This window comes from Neodiprion fabricii, chromosome 3, assembly GCF_021155785.1.
Source record: "Neodiprion fabricii isolate iyNeoFabr1 chromosome 3, iyNeoFabr1.1, whole genome shotgun sequence".
NCBI lineage: Eukaryota > Metazoa > Arthropoda > Insecta > Hymenoptera > Diprionidae > Neodiprion > Neodiprion fabricii.
In genome coordinates, this window is record NC_060241.1 from 19,032,584 (window position 1) to 19,058,521 (window position 25,938).

The 25,938-nt window shown below is 37.8% G+C and overlaps 3 protein-coding genes and 1 long non-coding RNA gene across 10 annotated transcripts; 2 read left to right on the plus strand and 2 right to left on the minus strand.

The window, feature by feature from the left end:
- Window positions 1-4,192: 4,192 nt before the first annotated feature.
- Window positions 4,193-10,451, plus strand: LOC124178689 (drebrin-like protein). 4 transcript variants are annotated; one of them, XM_046562241.1, is made up of 6 exons: window positions 4,193-4,485; window positions 6,218-6,374; window positions 6,697-6,929; window positions 7,475-7,652; window positions 7,776-8,564; window positions 10,273-10,451. In XM_046562241.1, exons 1-5 carry the CDS (start codon window positions 4,403-4,405, stop codon window positions 8,547-8,549), a joined length of 1,425 nt encoding a protein of 474 aa, XP_046418197.1. In that variant the 5' UTR covers window positions 4,193-4,402; the 3' UTR covers window positions 8,550-8,564; window positions 10,273-10,451. The 4 variants fall into 4 exon arrangements, with proteins under 4 accessions (XP_046418197.1, XP_046418195.1, XP_046418196.1 ...); XM_046562239.1 differs by having other exon boundaries at window positions 4,194-4,485; window positions 6,206-6,374; XM_046562240.1 differs by lacking the exon at window positions 10,273-10,451 and adding an exon at window positions 8,706-9,097 and having other exon boundaries at window positions 4,194-4,485; window positions 6,206-6,374.
- A 295-nt stretch (window positions 10,452-10,746) lies between these two features.
- LOC124178690 (cleavage and polyadenylation specificity factor subunit 4) lies at window positions 10,747-14,188 on the minus strand. Its single transcript, XM_046562243.1, has 4 exons — window positions 13,871-14,188; window positions 13,361-13,564; window positions 12,590-12,779; window positions 10,747-11,227 (listed from the first exon to the last, which is right to left on the minus strand). The coding sequence occupies exons 1-4, from the start codon at window positions 13,971-13,973 to the stop codon at window positions 10,846-10,848; spliced, it is 879 nt and encodes a 292-aa protein (XP_046418199.1). The 5' UTR covers window positions 13,974-14,188; the 3' UTR covers window positions 10,747-10,845.
- A 2,779-nt stretch (window positions 14,189-16,967) lies between these two features.
- LOC124177366 (zinc finger CCCH domain-containing protein 18-like) lies at window positions 16,968-25,693 on the minus strand. 4 transcript variants are annotated; one of them, XM_046559679.1, is made up of 8 exons: window positions 25,355-25,693; window positions 24,363-24,838; window positions 23,121-24,094; window positions 22,509-23,002; window positions 22,145-22,404; window positions 18,962-19,363; window positions 17,662-18,042; window positions 16,968-17,484 (listed from the first exon to the last, which is right to left on the minus strand). In XM_046559679.1, exons 3-8 carry the CDS (start codon window positions 24,076-24,078, stop codon window positions 17,073-17,075), a joined length of 2,907 nt encoding a protein of 968 aa, XP_046415635.1. In that variant the 5' UTR covers window positions 24,079-24,094; window positions 24,363-24,838; window positions 25,355-25,693; the 3' UTR covers window positions 16,968-17,072. The 4 variants fall into 4 exon arrangements, with proteins under 4 accessions (XP_046415635.1, XP_046415636.1, XP_046415638.1 ...); XM_046559680.1 differs by having other exon boundaries at window positions 24,305-24,838; XM_046559682.1 differs by lacking the exon at window positions 24,363-24,838 and having other exon boundaries at window positions 17,662-17,988.
- Window positions 17,401-18,591, plus strand: LOC124177368. Its single transcript, XR_006869599.1, has 2 exons — window positions 17,401-17,542; window positions 17,630-18,591. It is a non-coding gene; the product is annotated as an uncharacterized LOC124177368 (long non-coding RNA).
- Window positions 25,694-25,938: the final 245 nt, after the last annotated feature.

Below are 25,938 nucleotides of genomic sequence, written 5' to 3' on the forward strand. Positions count from 1 at the left end.
TGTAGTTTCTGTACATATGTTTAATACTCAACTCGTACCGTTAACTGAAAATAAAAATATGTATCTTCAGTCAACAGTCATATCTTCATTTCAAAAGAAGATGCAGCTGATATATAAAAATAATTTCTTAACTGACGTTAGACTTCCGTGGATTCTTAGAAATGCAGTTTATTTGCAGCGGAAAAACCAGACCTTTCTACACAAAAATACGACTCGTATATATTTTTTGGAAATTGGTGAAACTCGATTGTTACTAATGTTTTAGTCCATGCTGTAACAAAACCCGATGAACCTCAGGCAATCATTACCACAAAAGCAATAGAAAAATAATTTATAGATGATCAAGGTTCCTTCTTTCAACTTCTACCCATATTACCTGGTTAGGTTGCGACTCTGTCCGCTGACCCCTAAACAGAAGATTGTTCAGATATTTGTTATCAAGTGGCCCAGATTATAATTACTCATATCTATCCAGTTTATTACACGTTTATGGCAGTACTCTTATTAATTGTTCGGAATTTCGAGTTTGAGAATATGTATTCCCAACAAAATCGATACTATTTTATGCGGAATTTCATCACTTTCCGGTAACTCATAATAAAAGTATTATCCAGAAGATACAATTGTGTAATGATACTATACATACATAGCATATCAGAAACTAACGACTGATATCACCTAAAGATAGATCTTCCGAATTCTTTATAATCAAATTCTCATCAATTATTTACGATATCTCTGTAAAAAAAAATACACATGAAAGGTGGTAAGACCTTCTGCAAGCTTCAAGAGTAGTCTGCTTCCAACAATCCATTGGTCTTTTCTAGGACAAGATTCTTATCTATCAAAGCATTTCTATAGATTTCCGCAAACAGAATTTACTAATTTTGTTAGGTAGAACAAGAATTTCACAAAGTGAAGAGGAATCATTGGTAGAACGTTAATGAGTCACATTACACATGGTAAAATTGCAAGGAGCTTGTTAGAAATTCATGTAATTGCTTAGTAATCCTCCAAGAAATATGCATCGTTAATAAGTTATTGGAACGGCATCGGGTTCTAGTGGTGGGCTGATTGTCCATTTTGCCGAAATATACATATATAGGTCCGTTAATTTCCAAGCGATACTCTTCCTACGAAGTTCAACATCCAACAATACCTATACCGGTCTTTAGAATTGGTGGCGAGGCAACCAACTTATGCGTAAAACATTTAGTTATTGATGAATCATTTTTTTCGCGTTTTATGAATGTATTATCTGAAAGTCCGGCAACACACACCTTCTTCAGCTAAACGGATGATTAGCCGAAACAGACGAAGGTATGGTTAGCACAATCACATAAGTTCATACACTGACAAAAAATGGGTCAAGAACACAATGACATTCGCTTTAATATTCGTTGCTTCAATTATTGATTGTATTGATGTATAAAAAACATTCTAAATTTTTGGTATCGACATCTCTTTCTGCTTTGAGTTATTGAAATGATTATACTTTTCGACTAAACATTCTATAGGTCTCAGTGCAATTGTTAAGAAATCGGGTTTGAGATTTTTGTTCCTGCGGGTTGAGCGCCTTCATAACTGAAAGGTATCAAGTTCACGCGCAAAAGGCGCCGTGAAACTTGAAAACTTTATTATTCGTTAAAAATTGACCGAAGAGCTGAAAAATCAGCACATCGTGAGTGCGCAACTTTTTTATATACTATTTGCAAAATCAACGCGCAAAAAACCGTGTCCAATTCCATTATCAATTTACGCGCATGAAGCTGCGTCCAATTCTCGTGATTTAACTACGCGCAACAAGGCGCAAAAGATCGAACTGTCAAAAAATTCTTAGTATGTGGGACTAGTCCCAAAAATTCTGTAGAAACCCAATCCGCATCTGCATCTTTTAGATATCAGATACACTGCTATGCGGATTGTTGTTCTCAGATTACAAATGGAATTGAAATGAGGAGTGAGGTTGGAAGGTATGCATTATTGTGTGGCGTGACGGTCGGCGGTCCTCTTCGACGCGAAGTCTTCGAGCTCAGCATCTCTCCCCATCTAGCGTACCACGGAACGCGATAGATGGTCCAGAGACGCGTTTTGCCCACTCAGACGATCACAGAGATCAATTGAATGGAATAACGATCGGTAATGACTAAATAATGAATTGCATAACGACCGAAAAATGGTTGCAGAGTCACAAGAAATAAATGAAAAGAATTCAATCTTGTTAATATTAAAATGCTTACAATTGGTTGCGAGACTCGAATACGGAGTCTTTTGGGAGAAGAAAAGTCTGTGATCGTTTGACGCTGTGGATTACAAAAGTTAGTAACATCACGGTACATCGCGACCTTCCTACCCTCACCTGTTTCTCAACGAAGCCACCCAACGGAAAAGAGAGATTCATACACTCATGCATAAACCCCGCGACGAATCCCAAAACGTCCACCTACCTACCCGGTTACCTATATTCGACCTAAACGATTCTCCATTTTTTCCAACACACATCATTCTTCATCATTCGCGCCGTGGTCGCTGACTTACATTTTCGTTGGTTACCTGTTGGGAGCAAAATGTTTTTGTATCGTAGTCTGCTTACTCGGAATACAGTATCGCGGTTGTATCCCGCCAACTTTAATATTGCATTTATTATTTTAGTAAATGTTGGCAGACTATCGGTACATTAACCTTTTGTAAAATTAATTAAAAACATCCTATATGCCAATTAGCATTTTTTAAGCGATCTAAGCCTGCAGTTGATCAATACTTGTTGGATGTTAGAAGATTGAAAATGATATATAATATGCAAATTGATTACGTTACGTTATGTCAGTCTCTGGAATTTTATCGATTGAACGATAATGTCGATAATTGAATACTTGCAAAACCTCAGGTGAACCCACCACTTAAACGGCATCATCGGTAAATTCAAACGTAGATTATTACATCAGTTACGAAACACAATTCCATCTCGCGAGTGCCGAGTAAGCGATGGTTACCTGTCGCGATGCTCATTCCACTTTTAGCAACGTGTAAAATGTCTAACTTTAAGTAAGCTATGGTAAATTGCATGACGAAAAAAAAATTATTCGACTGAAAGTCAAGCACGTTGCTATCGTGAATGAGCCTAACTATGCAGCTAAGAAATCGAAGATTTGTGTAACAATTGTTACCGCCACGCCACGTGACAGAGGAATCCCAGGGAAATACCCATAACCTAACACATGCAAACTCACCAACGTTGCCGAGAAATGAAAAAGTTACTCGGAAGCCTCTGCTTAAGCTGTGAAAAACAAAACGAAGCACTTGAATTGATTTAGCAAATTGGCTTTTCAGTTTTCAAATCAATTATTATTGTTATCTATTTTCATATTTATGCATTGCCTGTTACGTAACGAAAGTTCAGCTCTAGATGTACCACCTTGAATTATCAATCAATAATTAAAACAAGTATTTACCTCGAATCTGGGCTGCTCCACACTTTAACGTAATAGTCTTGTAGCATCTCAGATGTGTTGGTGAAGCGACGCACTTTTCACATAATTCAGATCTTCACTAATCTTTTATAATACAAAAATCCGCACCGCAATAACACTCGATCCTACCACTCACTTTTTGTGCTGAAGCTATCTGTTTGAACCCACTGAATAAACTTGCTTACAACGCAACTACGCATTCGCCGAAAATCAGCCAAAAAAAATATAAAATTGACACTCGATGCACAGAGCCAAAAACGCATCACTCAAATCTGAACTTACACAAAGAAATGAAACTTCGAGACGCGAAATTCACCTTCAACGTTCACAGGATGTTTTTATTTCAGTAACTCGGTTTTCCTTCAGGTTACACGCGGCCCCTCGTGTATTATTCACAGATCATTATGGTGGAAGTATACTGATCAACAACGTAACACAACCTGAACAACGCGGTTTAATTGTTGAACTGGTACCGAGGACACGTGATTTCGCTCGAATTGCTCGAAAACGACTGACACCGCACGGCGCTGAGAAGATACTAAAATCAGTTCTCCAAAGGACGGAGGATAATAATTCTCCTGCCCTCTCTGTCACTCTGCTCATGGAGTGGGGGTAGCTACACGCGCTTGCCCAGCAGTTCTTTCCCTCTCATGTCCCCCAGTTGATAAGTCCTTTCTTACCATACGAACAAAACTTGACGAATCCCTAGGGAATTTAGGTACGTACAGTGGTTACACACATTGGTACAAGTCGGGCGTTGACTGACATTCCACTGACAGATAAAAAAGAACGAAAAAATATGGGCATTTATGTATAACGTTACATGACATTCGTGCACCTGTGTGAAAACTCTCGGTTCCCCCGGTGTCACTTGGATCGGATAATATTTCTTAGTCACAGTTTTCCGGCGTTGATATGTATTAAATTTCAAAATGTCAGTGAATCTGACGAAAAATAAAGAATCGCTTAGCGCCGCATGGCGAAGCGTAGTCGACGACAAATCCACCACAGATTGGTAAGTCATGCGTTCAATATTTATACGTATTGACAAACGTGTTTTCTTTTATTTTACTATCAAACAGTGTTTTTAACCAACTATAAGGAACGATGTCTATATTTTTATCCACATCATAACTACTCACCTGCTTTCAGAAATCAACGAACAATATCTAATTATTTATAAACACTGTAGACCGTTACTCTTGTGTTAATTGTTTAACATTGGCCACAGTCGTACATCGATTAACCATCATCATTTCTTTTGTCATACAATTCAATGCTTTCCGATTAAGCCAATAGTGGCGTGTATATTTATAATAACAACAATATTGTCAACATGTTTAGTGAGTACAGCAAGACCTCGATTATTGGAGGAAATGAGACCGAGAGTATCCTGGATAAATGATATCACTGTGTATATATATTTGATATATTTTACACATACTATATTGCTTTCAATCAACAGTTATTAATTGACTTTTTACACGTATGTAACAATGCCGTAAAAATGAAAATGTATTATTTAAAATCATTGCATTATTACTGTATCACCATAAAGATGTATAAAATTTTCTTCGCGCATTCTAAACACCGAAAAATTTGAACAGTAGCTTGGATGGTTGTGCGATATACATTAGAGTGTTTCAAAAAAACCGACTATTTTTTTTTTTTTCGAAGAACATTGAAAAATCTTCCGAGTGTCCCTCAAAAATGACCTCGGTAAAATATGAGCTCCTAATATTGATATTTAGAGGTGGCGATTCTCAATTTTCTATTTCGCATTTAAATAACATGGGAAAAATTTTTTTTTAAATTTAGAATTTTATTGCTCGAAAACGATTCAGTGTGAAGATATAAACAAAACATATTCTAGTAGGAAATTTTACACTCTACAAAAAAGATCTGAATAAATATTTGCGTAAGGTAAGTCGTTTCGGAGTTATCAGGCTTCAAACATCGAACCGTTTGAAATAATGATGTTATTAATTTATAAATGCTACAAAACTGACTCATATCACTTAAATACACAATATTATTGATTTTAAAATTCAAACTATAGACTTCCAATGAAATGTTAATTAATAAATTTGATTAATCAACGATATGAGTCAGTTTTGTAGCATTTATAAATTAATAACATCATTATTTTGACGGTTCGATGTTTGAGGCCTGATAACTCCGAAACGACTTACCTTACGCAAATCTTTATTTAGATCTTTTTTGTAGAGCGTAAAATTTCCTACAAGAATATGTTTTGTTTATATCTTCACACTGAATCGTTTTCGAGCAATAAAATTCTAAATTTTAAAAAAATTTTTCCCCATGTTATTTAAATGGGAAATAGAAAATTGAGAATCGCCACCTCTAAATATCAATATTAAGAGCTCATATTTTACCGAGGTCATTTTTGAGGGACACTCGGAAGATTTTTCAATGTTCGTCAAAAAAAAAAAAAAAGTCGGTTTTTTTGAAACGCTCTAATATACATGTAATATTTGCAGACTCCATGAATTGTACCTGTGATCAATCTATTAACAGTTAAATGACTTTTTAGAAATAATACAAAACAAAGTTTACAGCAATTTTAGGAATCACAAATGGTTATTTCAGATTTTGCTGTATTTCATTACATAGAAAAATACACGTCCTTGGCCTATATGTATATTATTTTTATATGTATAAGGCAATGACTTTAAGGAAATTACGTCACCTGCAGTACTTATGTTCACTTTCAGGGCTCTGTTTAGTTACGAGGGTCAAAGCAACGATTTGAAGTTAGTCAGCACAGGCGATGGAGGACTACAGGAAATGATCGAAGAATTAAACAGTGGCAAAATAATGTACGCATTCTGCCGCGTCATTGATGAAAAAACAAGTCTGCCAAAATGTGTTTTGATAAATTGGGTAAGAAGATGATAACTACCCTATTATTAAAATGAAATCCAATTGAATAGGAATGTTTTCTATTTGCCCACTATTCTTTACTTCATTTTATCGAAGGCTAAGAGTTGAAAAGGTGAAACCCACAAAAATCAAAAGAGGCTTACACCCTTATGCCTGAAATATCATTGAAAGCAGAAACACCGTGGGTTATACCGTTATTGCACTCAATCTCTTCATTCTTTCGTCTTGTACTCAGAATTATAAATTTTTGCTCTTAATATATTCATTGTATTGAATAAGAAACAATTTTATAATCCAATTGCTTTCCTGGTTCAAAAAATAGCAGGGAGAAGGGGCGCCAATTGTGAGGAAAGGAACCTGCGCTAATCACATCAGGGATATAGAAAAACTGTTAAAAGGAGCTCATGTTACTATAAATGCACGTACAGAAGAAGAAGTCGAAGTTGATCTGATAATGGACAAATTAGCCCGTGCCACTGGCTCCAGCTATAAGTTTAATGAACCTCGAGGTGAAAATGGTGGCCAATTAGGCCCAGTTGGCACCACGTACCGCAGGTTAATATGAATTACAATGATTGACAGGAGATTCTTTACTTATATTAGTCAACAAGCTTGTAAGATAAACCGCACATAATTTTTTAGATATAATTTTATACGCTAGCAGTTTGAGACACCGATTAGAACAGTTTGTCGGCAATTATATAAAACCGAAACTCAAATTCGAACGAAATTTCAATATTTACTCTAAAAAAATCTGTTTAAACAGATGATTGAGAAAACAATGACATAAACAAGTTAAAACCTTAACAAAGTATATTTCAAGAGAGAATATGAATTTACTAAAAATTTCATCATTGATATCTAATATTGTTCCTTACAATTTTCTCTCTTTCTGCAACAGAACCTCTTCTTCTGAGAGAAAAGAAATTTTTACTAATAAAAGTGGACTATACAAATATTTACATGATATTCTACAGAAATTCTAGAAAACTGCTTTCTGCGAAAAGAGAAAGCTTAATAGTCAGTTGAGTAAATCCCTGGGCTTGTTTATCACATTTGATGACGGATTGTATTATAATTAATATTTATCTTTGGTTTAGAGTGATACCTGAACAGGAAATAAATGCCAGCGAGCGTGACCAGTTCTGGCAGCGAGAGGAACTTGAAGAAAAACAGAGACTTGAAGAAGAGCGTTCACGACGACACCAGGAGCGTGTAAAACTTGAACTAGAACGCCGTTCTAGGGAAGAAAAAGAAAGTGAACTTAGAGATGCACAGGTAAGAAATGAACATGCTAACACTTGAAGAAATTTGAAAAATCACAAACATGAGCAATTTGAAGGCTATAAATTAAAATGCCATTAATTAAACGTATCTTTTTTTTTTAATATCCGGGTGCAGGTTACAGCTAAGGAAAGTATAGTGACAAAACACAGACAAGCAGAGTTGCGAGCTCAAGAGATAACAAATTTCCGGAATCAACAGAACACTGAAACTCAACGAACCACTGACTCAGATGAAGAAAGAAAATCGCGCAGCGAAGAATTGCGTAGACAACGTAGTAAAGAAACGCAGCAACTAATCGCGCAGCGAACCATAAATGCTAGGGCTGTTTTTGAACAAAATACAGCAGCTGGCCAAATGAAGAGCGTGTCATTTGTCCCAAAGACGAGTGAACTTGAAACTCGTGTCGAATCGAACAATATTGTTAATCGCATCCTTGAAACTGTGGCTAAAGTGAATATCGACCCACAAATACCAATTCAAAATACTGGAAAAGTAATTGAGAGAGAACCAGAAATCTTGCAGTCTCACGTTGATGCTCCACTAGCAGCGCAGATTACTGCATCTCCACAAAGTCAACCTAAGGATAGTAAATCGCATAATCTTCAGCCTGATATAGAAGAAACTGCAGAGCTTAACGTTCAGGAGACCGAAACGGAGCTCTATAACCAGCTCGAAGAAGGCTCGTATGTTTACTTTGACCCAAACAACGAAGGAATGAAAGCAAGGGCTCTCTACGACTACCAAGCTGCCGATAATACCGAGATTACATTCGACCCTGGAGATGTAATTACGCATATTGACGCAATAGATGAAGGATGGTGGCAAGGCTTAGGACCCGATGGAACCTATGGTTTATTCCCAGCAAATTACGTAGAAGTTATTGAGTAACATTTCCAATAAAATGTAAGTATGGGGTATTTTTTGGTTCATTTTTAGTGATGAAGTACATTATACAGGGTGATTTTTGTTTCAACCGCAACCCTTAATAACTAGCAAGAGTCAGCTTGGTTTTTTTCTAATGGAATGGTCAATTTTTTATCACAGAATGTGAAACTGCATCAAATTCTGCATTGAAAAGTAATGGCACACAATATTACCTAAATTTGATGAGTTACCAGACATGAGTCCAGTAAAGTCGTACAGAGGGGTCTTCTACAAGGTGCCAGTAACTCATCAGAACTGTGGAAAAACTCAAGTATTGAAAGGAGTCATATTATTATTCTTCTATATGAAGTAGCAGTGACTAGATAAAGAACAACTGAATCATTTTTATATGATTTCATTTGTCCTTGAAACACAATAACCGTGTTTTCTCCAAAATCTATTATCCAGTTTCGAGGACTTCGTTGAATACAAATGAAAAATGAATTTAAAAATTCTCTAAGCTACAAATATGTCGTTGCATAATAAATTTCTACAGTTGTCTATTAAGCTAACTAATGCATTCGCATACTTTTCCACTTAATTTATTTATGCCCTGACCGAAATCCTTTCTGTAAAATTGATTTCGTTCCCTATACCCACCTAGATTATTCAACATAACGAAATTAGGATGAGACCGGATCGAAAAAATGTGAGGTACACCTCTTGAGGTAGATTCTTACCGATTCAAGGCCACCCGTGTTGTCTCCTACGTAGATTAATTGGATTGTAGCAGACGATACTGGTAGCCTTGAAGCAGTCAAAATCTACCAGAGGAAATGTAGGTACACTGAATATGTGCTCGAGTAATCCTAATACTGAACTCTCGGGAGAAAACTATTGTACTGTTTTCTAGCTAACTAGCTACCCTTCAGCTAATCACTGCAACTTGATGTAAAAGAATAATCTGACTTATTACGGTAACTGAACATTTGGGTACTAGAGTTTTTCTGTGTTAGCGATACCCATTGCGGATATTGTATGAAGGAGATGTCCAGAGTGACTCACCAATGCCTAGTACAAACCTCTAGATCCATATATATGAAATTTAGGAAGTATATTCCTTTCATAACTTAAGCACCGAATAACAAAGGATTTTGAACCTTGATTTCTAGGGGTGAAACGTGTTTTCGTAAATTTCTCAATATTTCTTTGGTCCGGTAAGATGGCGACTCTGCTTTGCTTTTAACGACTACTCATTGAAATACCTAAAAACGAAATACAGCATTTTTCAAAATTCACTTAGAAGAGGAATAAAAACGGGTACAATGTGTTTTCATGGTTCGCTCGATATTTCTTAAGCCAGATGCAATATCAACTTGATTTTTGCTAAGTTTTGAGTGTGGCAAACCGTAATATGTGTTACTCGTTAACAATTCGTGAGATCTTAGTATGTCATAATTCATTAAGTTTAGGCCAGAGATATGCCATACTTTTTGATACAGTGTCATATCATGAATGGAGAAATATTCCATTCCGTAAAAGAACACGCAGTTGACTCTTACATGTCGTTAACGATTGCACTTGACACAAATGTCATAAATCCAAATTTTTTCCTCCTTTAAACCCTGAATATGTTGTGATTCACGTTTCTTACCATCCCATAGAAAAATTATCCCCTATGTTTGTGTCAAAGCATGAGACTCTTGTAACGTTCATGTTTTGTAATTCGTTATTTTTCACATTTCAGATATATTTACGGTTGACGGCAGCCTATCGGCGGTGACAATGTTGTGCTGTGTATGGTGTTTCTGTTTAAAAATTTTACAACAGACACCGGGGAGAGTCAAAAAATGCTTTGTTCATTTTCACTATCTCTTACCCCTGCATTGTTGTATAATTGTTGAAAGTAAAAATGAGTTAAAATGAGATTGGACTATGAGACCGTGTTTGTACAATTGTTTTGCCTTCAAATGAAATCTCAATTTTAACAGGCTTGAATAATACACAAACCAAAGGAAATTACTGTTTTGTTTACATATGAACCTCCTTGTACATTGTTAGCTGCAAAACTAAAACTCTGAAGTGTAAGACAGTGAGAATCCGAAGACGTTTTCTTCGATTTTTTTTTCAGCCACCTTTAAGTACATCTGATATAAAATTGTGATGAAATGTTCTTTTTTGAGTCCTGAGTTTCAGACTAACCGGTCTATGTACAATATAATTGTTTTATTCTTATTTTATTATAATACGTACAAGTACCATTATATTCAAGTGATTTCAAAGAATAAAATGATCATACTTCCAACATATGACGAAATACTCATCGTCTATAACTTGGATTTTGACCACTGGCAGCTGCCGCTGCCCCTCCAGTGTGACTAAGGAAAGCTAAATGTCCCTTTGGGCACTTATTCGCGTAGTGTCCTTTTGTACCGCACTTGTAACATGTCACCTCTTCCAAAGGTTTCTGAGGTCCTCGTGGAGGGGGACCACTGTGTGAATTGATGTGGTGATGTGGAGGATGTGCTCCCTGGCCACCACCCTCCATTTCTTGCCTTGCTTGAGCTTCTCTAATATCAGGAGGCATCTTGTTGCAGTAGATTGCTTTGTGACCACCTTCACCACAAAAGTGGCATGTTATCATCACCTTCTTTCCTTCCTTTGGTTGCATATCTTGGACTGCAGGCAGCTCAAAACGAGGACTGGAACAAAACGTAAATAACGTAATGGAATGCAATTGCTGAGGGGGATCCGAAACCCGGGAATTATATTTGAATGTACAGCCCATACTAAAAATAACTTGGAGGTGCCAAAACACCGAAGTTTTCCGAAAATTTGTAATTTCCAATTCAACAGTTATTTTGTTGTCTTCTAATATTGAAATAGCATGAATTACAATAGTTTTATGACGAAGAATGTCGCTAGATAAGAGTACAATTTCGAAATTTTCAGGTAAGTTGAAAAATTAACGACGGAGCCAGGAATCGAACCTGGTATCTAGAGATGCGTTACCGGAGACTCACTCCACTAGACCACCTAGCCGCCCTGACTACAGTGTCGTTAATTTCTCTCATCACCTGTATTTCGAAGATTGTTCTTTTCGTGTGCCATTGAATATATTTACATTTGAGTTTCATCGCGAAGAGACGCATTTTTGACAGTGTGTGAAGCTTGTTGATGTGTGCACACATGTGCTGTATGTGGAATTTTGTGAATTTAATTCACTTAACCACTTAAACGGCGGGCCGTTTATTAGATATATGTATATTAATTATTGATTAGATATATTATTGCTAGAAAAGTGCTTATCTAGCAAATTTTTCTCGCTAATAATATCATATGTTGTATTTGATATCAGCAATAATAAACGACCCGCCGTTTAAGTGGTTAAGCGAATTAAATTCACAAAATTCCACATATAGCACATGTGTGCACACATCAACAAGCTTCACACACTGTCAAAAATGTGTCTCTTCGTGACGAAACTCAAATGTAAATATCGCTAGAGTAAAAAAACCCAATTGCCAAGTCATCAACATAGTATAATAACAAACATTAGCATGATATACATGATATACATGATAAGTTTAGTATCTTCTATGACGTGCTTTGCGCCATAAAAGATCCTATTCGATGTATTTGTGAAACTGCACAACAGGCAATTTTTGATCTCACAATAAAGCAAATAAGTTCTAGCAAAATTGAAATATAACAACGTTGCCTTGGAACAGATATTTGTTAGACATTGCACATTGAAAAAAAAATTGAGTCGCAATTGTTTTACCTTTGCACCTGGTCCGCAGTTGAAAAATCGGCTGTTTACAAACTATTGCATGACTCCCGAATTTGGAAATGTATATAAAAACAAACCTCAAATTTCAAGGATTTTCAAGATTTCCAATGTATGTGATTCTTGTGTTTCAGAAGCAATGTAATGGTGTAATAAATCAAAATCACATTGTTTTAAAACAGATGAATTAATTCTCTAATTCTATACTATGAAATTGGTTGTTAGATAAAAATAAAGGATACACAGATGATAAATCAATATTCTTGTAACTTACTGCATGAATTTACAGTTTGGTCCTTCTGGGCAAAACCCGGCTAGATATGCCATGCATAGAACCCTTCGTACATGCCTATGCCGGCAGAGAGGACCATGTCTGCAGAATCCGCGATCGTACCAAGGACAATCACGAACTTTTGTCTCAGGATCAATGTGAAGAAACGGACATTCTTTGTTGTGGCACGCATCTGAAATCAAGGATTAACATTATCTACATTTTTTTAATCAGTAACCAGAGCAGTGTCCCAGAAGGAATTTCATTGACATCGAAAATTCGACAAGAATGTAACCAAAAAATATGTTTTTCATTAGCCGCATATTTGTGAAAATCCATATTCTACTTTTCCAAAGTACTTTTTGAAATAAATTCCATAATTGTTTCCGAAAAAAGAATGCAACTCGTTTTTCTTATAGTAATCTTGAACAAGACAAGGCCCCACATGTATTGTCCAATTGAATAGCTATAATGATAACAGACTACCAAAATTGAAATGAAAAGTATCACTTTTTCTTCTTCTGAATTGAATAAACGAATCTTGAGTTTGAATGCCTTTTTATACATAAATATCAAACAGGTAAATAATGAAAGAGTATATACAGTTACATATTTGTCACTTGCAATCATCATTTTTATGAAATCAAGTTCTGTTTGTGGAAAAATGTTTGGAAAGTAGCAAGTGAATCGGAAAACAGTGAAATGACATAAGCAATTTCTTGTCAACGCAAAATGTGAAACGAACAATGAATTCTGTATGAAGTGATCTCTTACTGAATCGGGAGTAGAAGTAGCATTCAGGCATCTTAGTCATGTCATATTCATGAAGAAATTCACACTGGTCTCCCTTTTTGCAGAGGCCTCGCAACCAGTGTTTACATACAATGGTTCTGTCCCCTCTGACGTGTCTAAAAGGGCAAGAGCCTCCTTTGACACAGGTTCCCCGTGGATAAAATTGACATACTGCAGCGATGGATTCTGTGAAAGTTTTACAAACTGATCAAAAATAGTCTTAGAGCAATATACATCCAGAATGAACAGTCAAATTTTGACAGCAAGTTTGTTTACTTGGAGTACCTTGATGAGGCGGGAATGGTAATATGATATGATGTAATATGAAAGAGAAATAAAAACAAATCAAAATTTAATGGTTTAGTATAACCAGGTAAAATGAAGCGGTAAAGCACAAAATCAGCAATAAAATATCAATGTTTTTCTGCCGTATAAGTCGCGCATGAATCGAGCATAACCTCAATTTTTATGAGCAAAACTCGTAATACATACTGTCCATCCCCGTGAAAGGTAACGGCAGGGCTCCATACTGTTCGTCCAGAGCGATTTCTATGTCAAATTTCATGTGTTCCACGTTAGCTACAATGCACTCCATTTTTATAACAAATTGTTTTCCACTTGTCACGTTGAATTCGCATCTCAGTTTACAAGGGTAGCCATATTCAAATTTTCAAGTACTGCGTGGGCATGAATCAAATCAAATATAACTAGACAACACACCGCTTCCACTTATCCAACACCCGATGCGCAACGAACGACACTTGTATGACTAATTAGACAGTAAGGTCTCGTGCCTGTTACGCTAATTTTTTTGAACTAGTTCATTTAAATCGTACTTTAATCGTTGAACATCACCTACTGGCAGTTACAATATCCAAGGTATACGTTTCAAATTATATAATGTAATAATATAAGGGCGTAATCATATTAACAGTATAATGAGTCTGAGAAAACCTTTCCATAACCTGTCAAAAAAACAGCAAAGGAAACGAGATAATTTTGCAAGTTGTTTAACAATGACCTTTGCCGACGAATTTCTTCCTTAAAATGAGAAATATAGACATGAGGCTGTAAACGTGCACTGAAACTCATAATTAGGGTCGAAATCCACAAGGTAAAGGATCCGGACAGCCAAAACTACGAAGCGCTTGTCCTGGAAGTCAAGTTTCACCAGGTAGCAGACCTGGAGCGCAGAAACCACAGAGCACTTGTCATGGAAGTCAAGTTCCACCAGGTAGTGGACCTGGAGCGCAGAAACCACGGAGCGCTTGTCCTGGAAGTCGAGTTTCACCAGGTAGCGTACCTGGAGCACAGGAACCACGGAGCGCTTGTCATGGAAGTCAAGTTCCACCAGGTAGCGGACCTGGAGCGCAGGAACCACGGAGCGCTTGTCATGGAAGTCAAGTTCCACCAGGTAGTGGACCTGGAGCGCAGAAACCACGGAGCGCTTGTCCTGGAAGTTTCACCAGGTAGCGGACCTGGAGCGCAGAAACTACGCAGCGCTTGTCGTGGAAGTCGAGGTTCACCAGGTAGCTGATCTGGAGCGCAGGATCCAGGCGGTAGAGAACCTAGTACTCGAAATCGGTGGAGCGCGATTCTCACACGTCCTCTCTACTGCGCGGTTGTTTCCAGACTGAGGAATTCGGCGAGCTGATTTTCGTCGCCTACGATTACTATAGATCGATAACGTCAGAGAGAAAAAAAAAACATGAGAGCTGTCATGGGACAGCCGGTACGAACGAAGTTCCTTACGCTACAAAGAGACGCTATACTGATGCCGCTTGTTTTCTTTCCGAGCGCTGTGTGAGAGAGAGAGAGAGAGAGTGGGAAAGCTATGAGAAAGAAAGAGAGGCAAAGTATAGACGTACGCTGTGAGAGAGCGCGCTGCGGCCCAAAGTATAGTTGTACGCTGTAGGAGAGAGAAAGAGGGGCGAAGTATAGTCGTGCGCTGTGAGTGAGAGAGACCGCTGCTGCCGTCTCCCACCCCAAGCGCTGAGACAGAGAGAGAGAGCGCGCGCACACGCTGGAATAGAGAGAGAGAGAGAGAGGGAGATCGCGCGCACTATAGCAAACGAGCACTATAGCCAAAAAGTGTCGGTTTTTTGGTGTCGTTTTTTTCCGCCTAGCCCCTACGGTGAACGAGCGATAAGGAACTTCGTTCCAAAAATTTTGGGTGACGTCACTTTTTGAACATTCGAACATCCGAACATTCAAAATTTGGTTTCGAACTTTAATACTATGTATGATGTATGATGATGTATGATGATTTAATTGTGTTATGCGTATTTTATTGTGTATTTTACAGTGTAACATAGGTTGCCCATGGTACGGCTCCAAACTCCGCGTTCGCAAATGATATAACATACAATTAGGTATAATGAGTGTTAGTCAATTGTAGTACTAAACAATGATATTGTATTTTTGTATGATGCAAGATTTTGTAACACTATTAGGTTTTGATTAAGGTTTATTATTATTATACATATTCCATCTAGGGATATTTTGAATAGTTAGATGGTTTGATCGTAATTTCTGGTTACAAGATTCTCACACTTGGAGTTTATTATTAGTGTTAGTGACATGGAATAGTAATAAAAAATAAAATATACGAGCGTTCCACTCAGATATTCCGACACACAGGAAAAAATACGCTTTAGAACCCCTGCACTATGGAGGGTAGAGGTAAGAAGTATCTCATATGGGTTTTCAACTGGAAAAGTATCAGGCACAAAGGGATAAATAATGGTTCAACAAGCCAGAATAGCACTCATAAGTAATAAGGGTAACCCGATGATTGGCGCTTAGCAATCAAGGTTCAATTAGATTTCTAAGGAGATAAGAAAGGTTCACGGAGATCGTCCTTACGTCTGCCCTTCATACCCTGCAGAATGAAACGAAATAAAAAGTAATAATAAATATTAATTAGCCAATCACCACGCGCTTTAGAAAAGCTACGCCAATCGTAGGACTTATTTGTCATTCCTATTTCTTATTCCCTCTCATTGTGCTAGGGGCTCAAGTATCTCTCCCATACTCCTCACCCTTTAACCATAAAGGTAAAGAAGAATCTCTCCATACTCCAAATGTAGACAGAACGATCCTCAATTCCCAATTCAACTGCATGACCATGCTGGAGAATAGGAGTTAGATGTAAACAAACCATAAATAAATATGGACACACTCAGGAAGTTCGAGTAGGAATAGTATTCGAATCAGGAAGTAACACAATACATTTTCCTAGCTAACGAAAAAAGTAGGACAAATTTCGCTTAGAAGCTTGCGATCGCATCCAGAGCACTAGAGTAGAGAAATCTTTTAATAGCTAATATTATGCTATAGTCTTTCCCAAAAACCCAGGAACTTGCAAACCCAGTGTTAACATACAGACAGGGCCACAATTCAAAAGATAACAAGCACTTACAAAGCAAAAGAGTCGTCGAATGAATGTATGTATAATTCTTCATATCTTAGAAAAAAAAAATGCCGCTTCAATGCAGCGTCTATTACGTTGCATTATAAACGGTACATGTCTTGTTTAAAAACAATTCTTTCATACTTTACTGTATGTTGTATGTAATCAATCCGCTTATACAATTAATATTAGCATGTTTATTTTTATAGTATAATTATAACAGCTAATTATGCAACTTCAAACTAATGTACGTAATATTCCCTGAATTAGACAGCGATTAGGTCATACTTTAGAACGTTTACGAGCAATCGCGTCCTCCACAGCTTTAAGCTGTTTCAATAACTCCTCACGGCGAGAGCTCGCCTTTTTAGCAGCTTTTGCAGCTGCTGCTGCTGCACTAGCCTTGCTATCAACATGCGGCGGGGATTCAACCGGCCTTTTCTTTCCTGCAATAGTGGCACTGCGATCAACTTTTTTGACAGCTACCGCATTATTTGATGGCTTTAATGTAAGCTTGATCTGTTGCTTAGTTCCACTCAATTTTAGGGCATCTATGCTCTTCGATTCTTTACGGTTTTGAGGCGGTGAAGAACCTTTTCGTCTCCTCGTACCGCTTGAAGATGACGAATAGCTTGATTCACTCGAATCACTACTCGTGCCACTGCTATCGGAACCAGTACTGCTGTGTGACGACCTGAACAAAAAGTCATGGTTCAACTTGCAATTATTCTTTATACATCAAATTCTGACGAGTACGTAGCAACTGATGTAGTTCAAAGTGCAATTGAAAGTGTCAAATTTGCACCGCAATAACGTAAAAATCCGTTAAAAACCAACAGAAATGGGCTAAAAATCAAATGATTGTCATTACCTGGAACGTGAGCGACTTTTGATGACTTTTGCGACAGCAGCTGCAGCAATGGCGGCTTTGTCTCTAGTCTTTTCATGATGACGTTGATGCGAGGAGAGGGGGCTTGGAGCGGGTGGATTAAGACCTGCACGCCGGTGCAGGGTACCAGTTGTGGGAGATATGGACCCCTTTGGGGGGCGAGGAGACGGCGCCGGTGGGTTCATCAGCATGGCTCCTCTCTGAGGTTGAACTGTCGCAGGCGCAGGGATGGAAGGTGAAGGTGATGTAGGAGGCTTCCCCCCCTTGCCGCCTGGGCGGGACCTAGAGGGAGGGGAAGGAGATCGGGACCTGGACAGGGAGTCATAAGAGCTGTAGCTAGAGCGACTCGAGCTACGGCTAGAGCTAAAATAATTATACCACTCTCATATTCAGATTTTCTAAACTTCCTAATGTCTTAACTGATCAATAATGCCGATAACTTAACATTAAATGAGTTGGAGTAATATATTTTGCAATAGTTTCAAAAGTGTAAATTAAATGCAAATGGACTGAATTTTTTAGAAGAAATTGAAGATCATATAACATCTGCTGATGTCTTAAAACAGGTTGATAAATCCAGTACCAAAAAGTTGATCAGATTGTTACTAGCAGCATTGATCGTTTCTGGAGTAATTTTGTGTCTTTCAACCACATAGTAAAAGTATTGAAACGCGAATAGATATGGTAGGCTTTTTCGATAGGAACGTATGGTATATTGTAGGTATCAAATGATGAAATACAGAGATAAAGAAGGATTGCTTTAAAAGAAAGCTGTTCATTAAAGACAAATTCAATATTTCAGCTTTCATTTATAGATTTCTATCAATAAGTGACAGTATTAAGAAATGAAATGTAATTATAAATTGGTCGATTTCTCTTGGACCTGATAAAAATGCAAGCATCAAAAACATATATATTCTAGCCAATGTTATTCCACTTTCCCACTGTCATACCATGTGTTTCTAATAAAAAGTTTCTAACGCTGTTTTACAAATGTAAATCACCTGTTTACTACAATATCAATGTATACTATATCCAGTGAGAACACAGACTTACAACCAAGAGAAAACTCGTCTATTTCAACACGGCGGGAACAAGAAGCGTTACCATAAGTTACTGAAAACTCAAAGTACTGGGTAGCCTGTAATTGGGCTTCTTGTTTCTCTTAACTTACTCGTCCATGTAAAGTAAGTCTGTTCTTTCATAGGATGGAGTATAGTAAAGTGAGCCAAATGAAGTAAAATTGAAGAATAAGAATTGGCAATGTACAAATATTGCTAACCTTGTAGAAGAGTATGAAGATCCCGATGAGTAAGACTGCCTTCTTGGTCTTCTGGTTGCAGCAGGATTACGCCGTATGGCTGACGGGGATTTGCGCCGCATCCAAGGATCTGCCCACTCGTCTCCTCTTCCTCTCTCAGGCGCAGGTGGCTCTTCTTCTCTCCATGGTTTGTTTGGCGGAATGCGTTCCACTATTACCTCTCTTGAAGGACGTTTGTGCTTCTTTTCATACTTCTCATAGTATTCTCTCTCCCTGTCACGTTCTCGTTCCCTCTCCCTTTCCCTTTCACGTGGATGTGGAGGTGGGGAAACTGAGTGTGGAGCAGCCCGCGGTGCTGTGTGATATTCTATGCGCTCTCTGTACTCTGGACCTGGACGGGGCTCCGGTTTGTAGTGCACTCGTCTGCGCAAACCAAGTTTATTCATTTCATTAATTAATTAGTTAGTTAGTTAGTTATTTATTGATTCATTCAACGGGATAAGTCCAATAATTAGAAATACAAAATCAAATAAACTTCAGATGACGCGCGAATACATCACTCATATGTAAGTAGACACTTTGCAGACAGTTTAGTTATGGCCAAACTTGAGCTATGAGGGTCAAGCCATGCAAAGCTACTGTTGCACAACTTACTCAGCCGTATTTTTCGAGCATGAAGTTAAAAGGCAATGCTGAGTAGAAACTCAGTGAAATACACTGTGGTCTTTCTTACAAGTCTACCAAGTATATTAAAATTTAATTCGCTCAATAATTCCGTAAACTGAATGACATTGGTAATAATTTTGTAGGCAAATATGTCACTCCTGCACTGAACGGATTCAAGACTCGGAATATTTAAGAGACCTGCTATCAGAGAGTAATCATGCCATGTGATCTAGGTAGGTTTACCTATTCTAAATGCTACATATCTAAGGAAGGTATGATTCACCCTTGACAAGTAATTTGGTATTTTAGGAACGGATTCCATACAACAGCTGTAGTACAAGGTACGAAATGAATTTTGGCAGCTGAACTTTCTCGTAAATCTCTTCAATAAATTAATTCGCTCAAGTGCGGCAATCTTAATATAGTCAACGTAATTATTAAAAGAAAGTTTCCTTTCAAAGATAATACCTAAATCTTTAATGTGCTCAACATTCGCAGTTTATATTCGAAGAGCACCAGTTTAAAAACAAGACAGGTGGCAGCAGTTCTGTTATGTCAAAACGTATACTAAACCATTTGAATATTACATTTGAGCCCATTAAATCCGCACCACTGAAAGAATGAGTCAAGGTCACTTTGTGGCACATCCATATCACTTTGATCCCTAACAACGCTGAAAACCGTCATCAACAAATAAAAGAAATTAACAGTGCGTAATACTAAACTTAACAACATTTATAAAAACTAGAAATAGTAACGGACCCAAATGTAAACCCTGCCCAATACCATACAGGACAAGTATAGCTTCAAAAACACAAATTTTCATCCCAACATATTTGCGTTCGGCCACAGACACACGATTTTAACTACATAAGCAGAATACCAGATACGCCTACTATCCGCAATTTCATCACCACAATGCACGGTTAAGGGAATAGTACCCTTACTTTTTATGGAACTAACATACTTAAAAACCTTATGGTAAGCAGCAGTCAGTGCTGCTTCAGTTTCATCAGCAAAATTTGACTCATCACGATTAGCGAGTACCTTACATAATGCTCTTAGTACTTTAAATTGACAGTAATAATATTCGGACTTATATATAGCTTATAGACCTGGTGCATTTTTTTTTCTCCTTATATTATAAATTAGCTCTTTGAAAAACCATTTTGGGAAGGTGCTATCCCTAACGATAATCTTTGGCACATGCTTATTAATGATATTAATAGTAATACTGTTTATGATCTCGACTAGATCATCCACACTACTTGTCTCCATAGAGATTTCTGGTCAATTTGACTCAGAGAGTTCTAAGGATATGGCATTACAATCGACTCTCTTAAAATCGTAATACATTTCCTTATAACGCATATTGTTAGTCCTGATTATTAGGAACTTGATATCAAGGGTCACAACAAACAAAAATGGGATGCACATGTGTCTGGCATTGAGCATCAACAGCACTTGTAAAAAATAGATCGTATATATTCTCTGAGATGTTCGCATTGTATTTCAGTTGAAAGAGACCATACGATTTGCAAAGATTAGTCAATGAGTTTGCCACGAATCTAATATTAGGGTTATTGTGATACCACTGGCTACTGAATTCCTGGCCTGCCTAATACAGTTATGGGCTGGAATGTTGTAGTCGCAGAACAAAATCACGTTGTCGCTGTTTGATTCTTAGGTAGCTTGAAAATATAAGCTTGCACACACACACAATGTACTGAGGGTAGTGATCCGAGGAAGAAGCTGTTGGAATAAAGATTGTTCCAATTATAAAGCAGACATTGATAACTGTAACTTTAACCACAACGTGTTCAAACGCACTGTCTGTAAGAGGAACAACAGAGTATTTCAACCGTCTACTTATCGTGACCAGTACCCATATATGCTTTTATCTAGTCAAGTCTCCGTGAGTATAAAAATATCGAATTCTTCAATCAGTTGTGTCGATCTAAATTCAGCTGTGAGTCCTTTGATACTGTGAATATTTTGATTAAAAATCCTTATGCTACCTTTAGTGCTGTCTAGCTACAGGCTTTATGAATAAATTTGAAATTGAATTATGGTCAGAACTGACTGCCTTAAGGGAGTATATACCAGTAGACTGAAAAAATGCTGAGTGCTAAAGGTAGCTGAAAAAGTTAACAAATTTTGAAAATTTATAGCACAAAAACCAATTATTCAATTTAATTTGGATGTCTATCATATTTTTTTTTAGAGATTCATTCCCATTTTTTTATAGTATAATCAATTAATAGGCAGTATTGTGATTGACAATAATGTCAACCACTGCGCCTGGTGATATGTTTTACAGTGCTCACAATATCTCAAAAACGGACTAACCGATTTACTTGAAATTTAGACAGTATTCGTGGATAATTTTTCATCTTTGCCACAAAACCAAATTCAATTTTTCATCCAAAATTGATGACTTTCTTATTTGTTTACAAAAAAAATATAATCAAGAAGAATGTGGGATCCATACTCGATCAAAACTAATAATTTTACAGTTATTTTTGGCTTCTTTCATACCTGTAATATTCTGGAGGTGCCGTCGGTGGTGGATAGTATCCTTCAGGTTCATCTATGTAGCGCTCAGGGGTAGTTCTTGGAAGAGGACCGCGCCGCGGCACTTCTCTTGGTGGCCAGCGCTCAGGGGGTGGTTCTGGACTTGCAGCTCTTACATAGTAACCAGCCTCTCGGTCCAATTCCTCTTGCCCAAGGCTAAGATTCATTTTTTTCTCTTCAAAATCCATGTCAGTTTCCTTCCGTTTATTCGCCTTCCTCATCATCTATAAAAGTAACATTTTACGTAAGAACAGGGGTTTACAAACGATTCTAAAACATGCGATAAATATTCTGTAAAATTAATGAACATTTGTTAAAGAAAAATCACCTCTTTAGCATGTCTCAAGCCTCGTTCCCAAGCCGATTCTGCTGGTGGTTCCTCTATTTTTGGAGCATGAGGATGTGCACCGAATCCAGGCGGTGCCCGCATAATCGGAGGTCTTTCTATGTGAGGTCGAAACTCGTGAGCTCCAGAAGCATGCGGAGGATAAGCCATGGGTCTGACCATATCAAACATGGTGTAATTTCCCTTATCAGTAACCCCGGGATGAAGAAATCTGCAGCTTACACCCCACGTACACTGGCCTCTATTATAAAACCGACACACTGGTCTGGGCTCGGTTTCTTCTGGACGTGCATCATCCCCGTCACTTAACTCTCCCTCCTCCAATTCTGATTCAACTTTCTCACCATCCTCCTCAACTTCCTCTATATCATTTATTTCCCCTGATTCCTTACACTTATCTTTTTCATTTTCTTTGTCCTTTGAATCTTTTTCCTTAATTTCCTTATTTTCTTTGACTGGTATTGTGTCTATCTCACCTAAGAATAAATAAAATATTAATCCAGCATCAGAGGTTATTTTGACAGAATGAAGCCTACCTTTCAGAATTACTGAAGCTTCTTCTCTTCAACAACTTTCAAAGATCTGGATACTTACCATCATCACGCTCATCTTTCCACTGTCCATCGGCTTCAAAATCGAGCTGTTCACTTTCTTCGACGAGAGTAACCGTTGAATTTTTCTCTTCTTTCTTATCATCGTTGACTCGTTGATCTTTTTCAGGCTCAGGTTCATCAACGCCATCCAAACTGTCAAGATCAGATACATCAGACAAATCTTCTCCATGAGTCATAGGTGTGGGTTTAGATTTAGGAATAGGTTCTGGCTCATCATCAATGTCACCATCCGATATCTGTTCTCCATCAAGCACTATAAAGGCGTTTGTTTTGGAGTTTGGCGAACGTTTCTCTGACTTGGTAAATTCATGATCATCTGCTAACGAGTTATTCGAGGATGATTTCAATGACTTTGGTGAGTCTCTAGGCGAGGATAATGTTTTATTTGAAGAATGTGTGTAAGTCGGAGACTTTGGCGACTTTGGGGACTTCGGCGAGTTGAGTTTAGACCGTGAGGTTTTAGGCGAGCTATTTCTAGATTCCGGAGATTTCGGTGAGTTATCTGCAGATTGTCCAGAATTCTGTGCAGATCCAAAAAACTTTGGAGAGTCAATATAAGAGTGAGGCGATTTTGGCGAAGTTGGTCCTGACTGAATTGGAGACCTAGGCGAGCTCCTATCAGAGCGAGGTGATTCAGGAGACTTGGGTGAGACCAGCGTTGATTTTTCTGAGCTTCGGCTGGACCGAGGTGATCCTGGATCAAACCTAGGCGACTTTGGAGACACGGGACCAGACTGCTGTGACTTTGGTGATGCTGGACCTGATCTAGGTGATCTCAGAGACATGGGGCCTGGTGATTTTCCCCTTGAGGATACAGAGTGATCGGAAGGAGACTGCGGTGCAGATTGGGATGAAATGGAACCATCTGGAGTCATCGCCCTACCTCGAGAACTGTTGTAATCCTCCTCCGATGAACAATCAGATCCTGAATCGGACATTGTAGACTATTCTACCCTGTGGACAATCGGTATGGTTAACATTATGTCGTGACGATGTTTATTTCAAAATTACAAGGAAGGCATTCTTGTTTTAGTATTTGTGTGCGCAACAGGTTTAGAATTCCCTCACTTTACTTTTATTTATTATTGCTGTTTTTTTTTTGGTGTTCTGTTTTTTCTTTATTTGTTTTGTTTTTCGTTTAAATTAATATCTAATCATACCTACCCCAATACAACGTGAGTATTCGGCTACATTTTTGTAGTTGCGTCGTGGCAGGGCTTACCTGTATCGTAAATAGCCCATGGGACTCGCTCTTGACCGGGAAATGCACGCTCCGTAACCTTGTCGGACATTTTTTTATTTACCACGTACCGTTGTAGACGTTTCGTACTTTGATTGGTTGTTTGAAAGTTTTTTGTAACATTTGCATACTTTACTCAACTGATGAAGAACTTATTTATCACACAGATACAAAGTATACTTGTCGATTCGATTCATTTTGTTTTTTTTTTCATTTTTTTTTTTTTGTTATCGCGACTCGGAACTTCTCAACTTGGGTTTTTCTTGTCGTTGTAGGTTCTGTTTTGTCTTTTTTTCGTTTATTAGATAGTTATTTTAACTTCAACGTTTCAATCGAGCACAACACGAACTAAGGAAAACTTTTTATATCAAAACTGTTTGTACTGCACTAGATATACGGATACTATAGAGCAAGAAAACTTTTTTTTTCTTTTTAAATGTATATATTATTTATCGAACCTGAAAAAATCCGTTGTTTCCAATATCTTTCGAGAGAGACATATACATATTATTATCACAAGGTTAAATACATTACCATGTCATATATGGACCAAGGATAAAAGCAGAGTATCATTGAAATGTTGAATCATTTGAGAAAATGTAATAAAAAATAATTTCAAAAGTCAAACTGTGTTTATTTTTGCAGTTAATCCTCGATTCCTTTGAATTTCATAAGGGAAAATAATTCAATATAGCGTATAAGCACACACAACCGTTTTGCGTTGACTGCACACGAGCCAATAACAACAGCATTGACGTTGGATATTGTTTTCACACGTTTTCGCAAGTCCATTTTTTTTCATTTTCTGTTCGACCGTTAAACGGTTGGCAATTACTGGACTGAGAAACCTTTTAGGTTACTTGTGATTCGCGAGAATCAACTTCAATCTACTCGGTTCCAAGCTGTTATTATTGTCTCGTAATAAACGGCGCGTTTTTCTCTTTGATTCTAACCAAACGTTTATCAAACCTTACCTTCGACCCTCGTGCACCTCTGTTAAGGCCGAAGAGACTCCGACAAGGTTCAAGGCGGCCGGCGTCGCCTGCGATCCTGGCTAGTTTGTCCTTCAGCCTTTCAGCAACGACTCCAAATACCGAATTCCCGATGTTCAGGCCACTTTTTTTTTAAGCTCATGGAAATGATTGAGCTTCCATGTATTTTAAATGAGGTATTATATCCTTTTATTCGACAGTGGACAAAGAAAAATTTGATAATTCACACGACAACCGAATATTCCTGTCCCTCACGAATATTACTTCTTACTCACTCCCATCACCACCGCGATTCACTCGGCAAAATTTTTTGCCATAGAAGAACCAGCATATTGAGGTGGTGACGTCACTTCTTAGTTCCGGCTAGAGTCCGTTCTGACCGTTGCACAATGACATTTAGGCGCCACCGTCGTAATTTTGTTGAAGACGGAGCTGACGGAGCTTAAACAGAAAATGTATGTATGTACGAAGTAAAGATGCGTATTTACAGCGGACTTGTGCTTCACTTGCTCTACTGAATTCTTTGTGTGGTCTGTCTTATGACTTTGGCAATACTTGGATTCTGC

Bases quoted from the DNA above. Each gene is read 5' to 3' on its own strand.
- LOC124178690 (XM_046562243.1), bottom strand. From the start codon at position 13,973: ATGGAGTGCATTGTAGCTAACGTGGAACACATGAAATTTGACATAGAA. The intron at 13,565-13,870 runs GTATGTATTACG...AAACTTTCACAG, and splicing joins ACCTTTCACGGGGATGGACA to AATCCATCGCTGCAGTATGT. The intron at 11,228-12,589 runs GTAAGTTACAAG...GTTTTGTTCCAG, and splicing joins CCAAACTGTAAATTCATGCA to TCCTCGTTTTGAGCTGCCTG.
- LOC124177366 (XM_046559678.1), bottom strand. From the start codon at position 24,078: ATGTCCGATTCAGGATCTGATTGTTCATCGGAGGAGGATTACAACAGT. The intron at 18,043-18,961 runs GTTAGCAATATT...TAATTATTTTAG, and splicing joins TCTTCATACTCTTCTACAAG to CTCTAGCCGTAGCTCGAGTC. The intron at 17,485-17,661 runs GTAATGACAATC...CTTTTTGTTCAG, and splicing joins AAAAGTCGCTCACGTTCCAG to GTCGTCACACAGCAGTACTG.
- LOC124178689 (XM_046562239.1), top strand. From the start codon at position 4,403: ATGTCAGTGAATCTGACGAAAAATAAAGAATCGCTTAGCGCCGCATGG. The intron at 6,375-6,696 runs GTAAGAAGATGA...TTCAAAAAATAG, and splicing joins AATGTGTTTTGATAAATTGG to CAGGGAGAAGGGGCGCCAAT. The intron at 7,653-7,775 runs GTAAGAAATGAA...ATCCGGGTGCAG, and splicing joins GTGAACTTAGAGATGCACAG to GTTACAGCTAAGGAAAGTAT.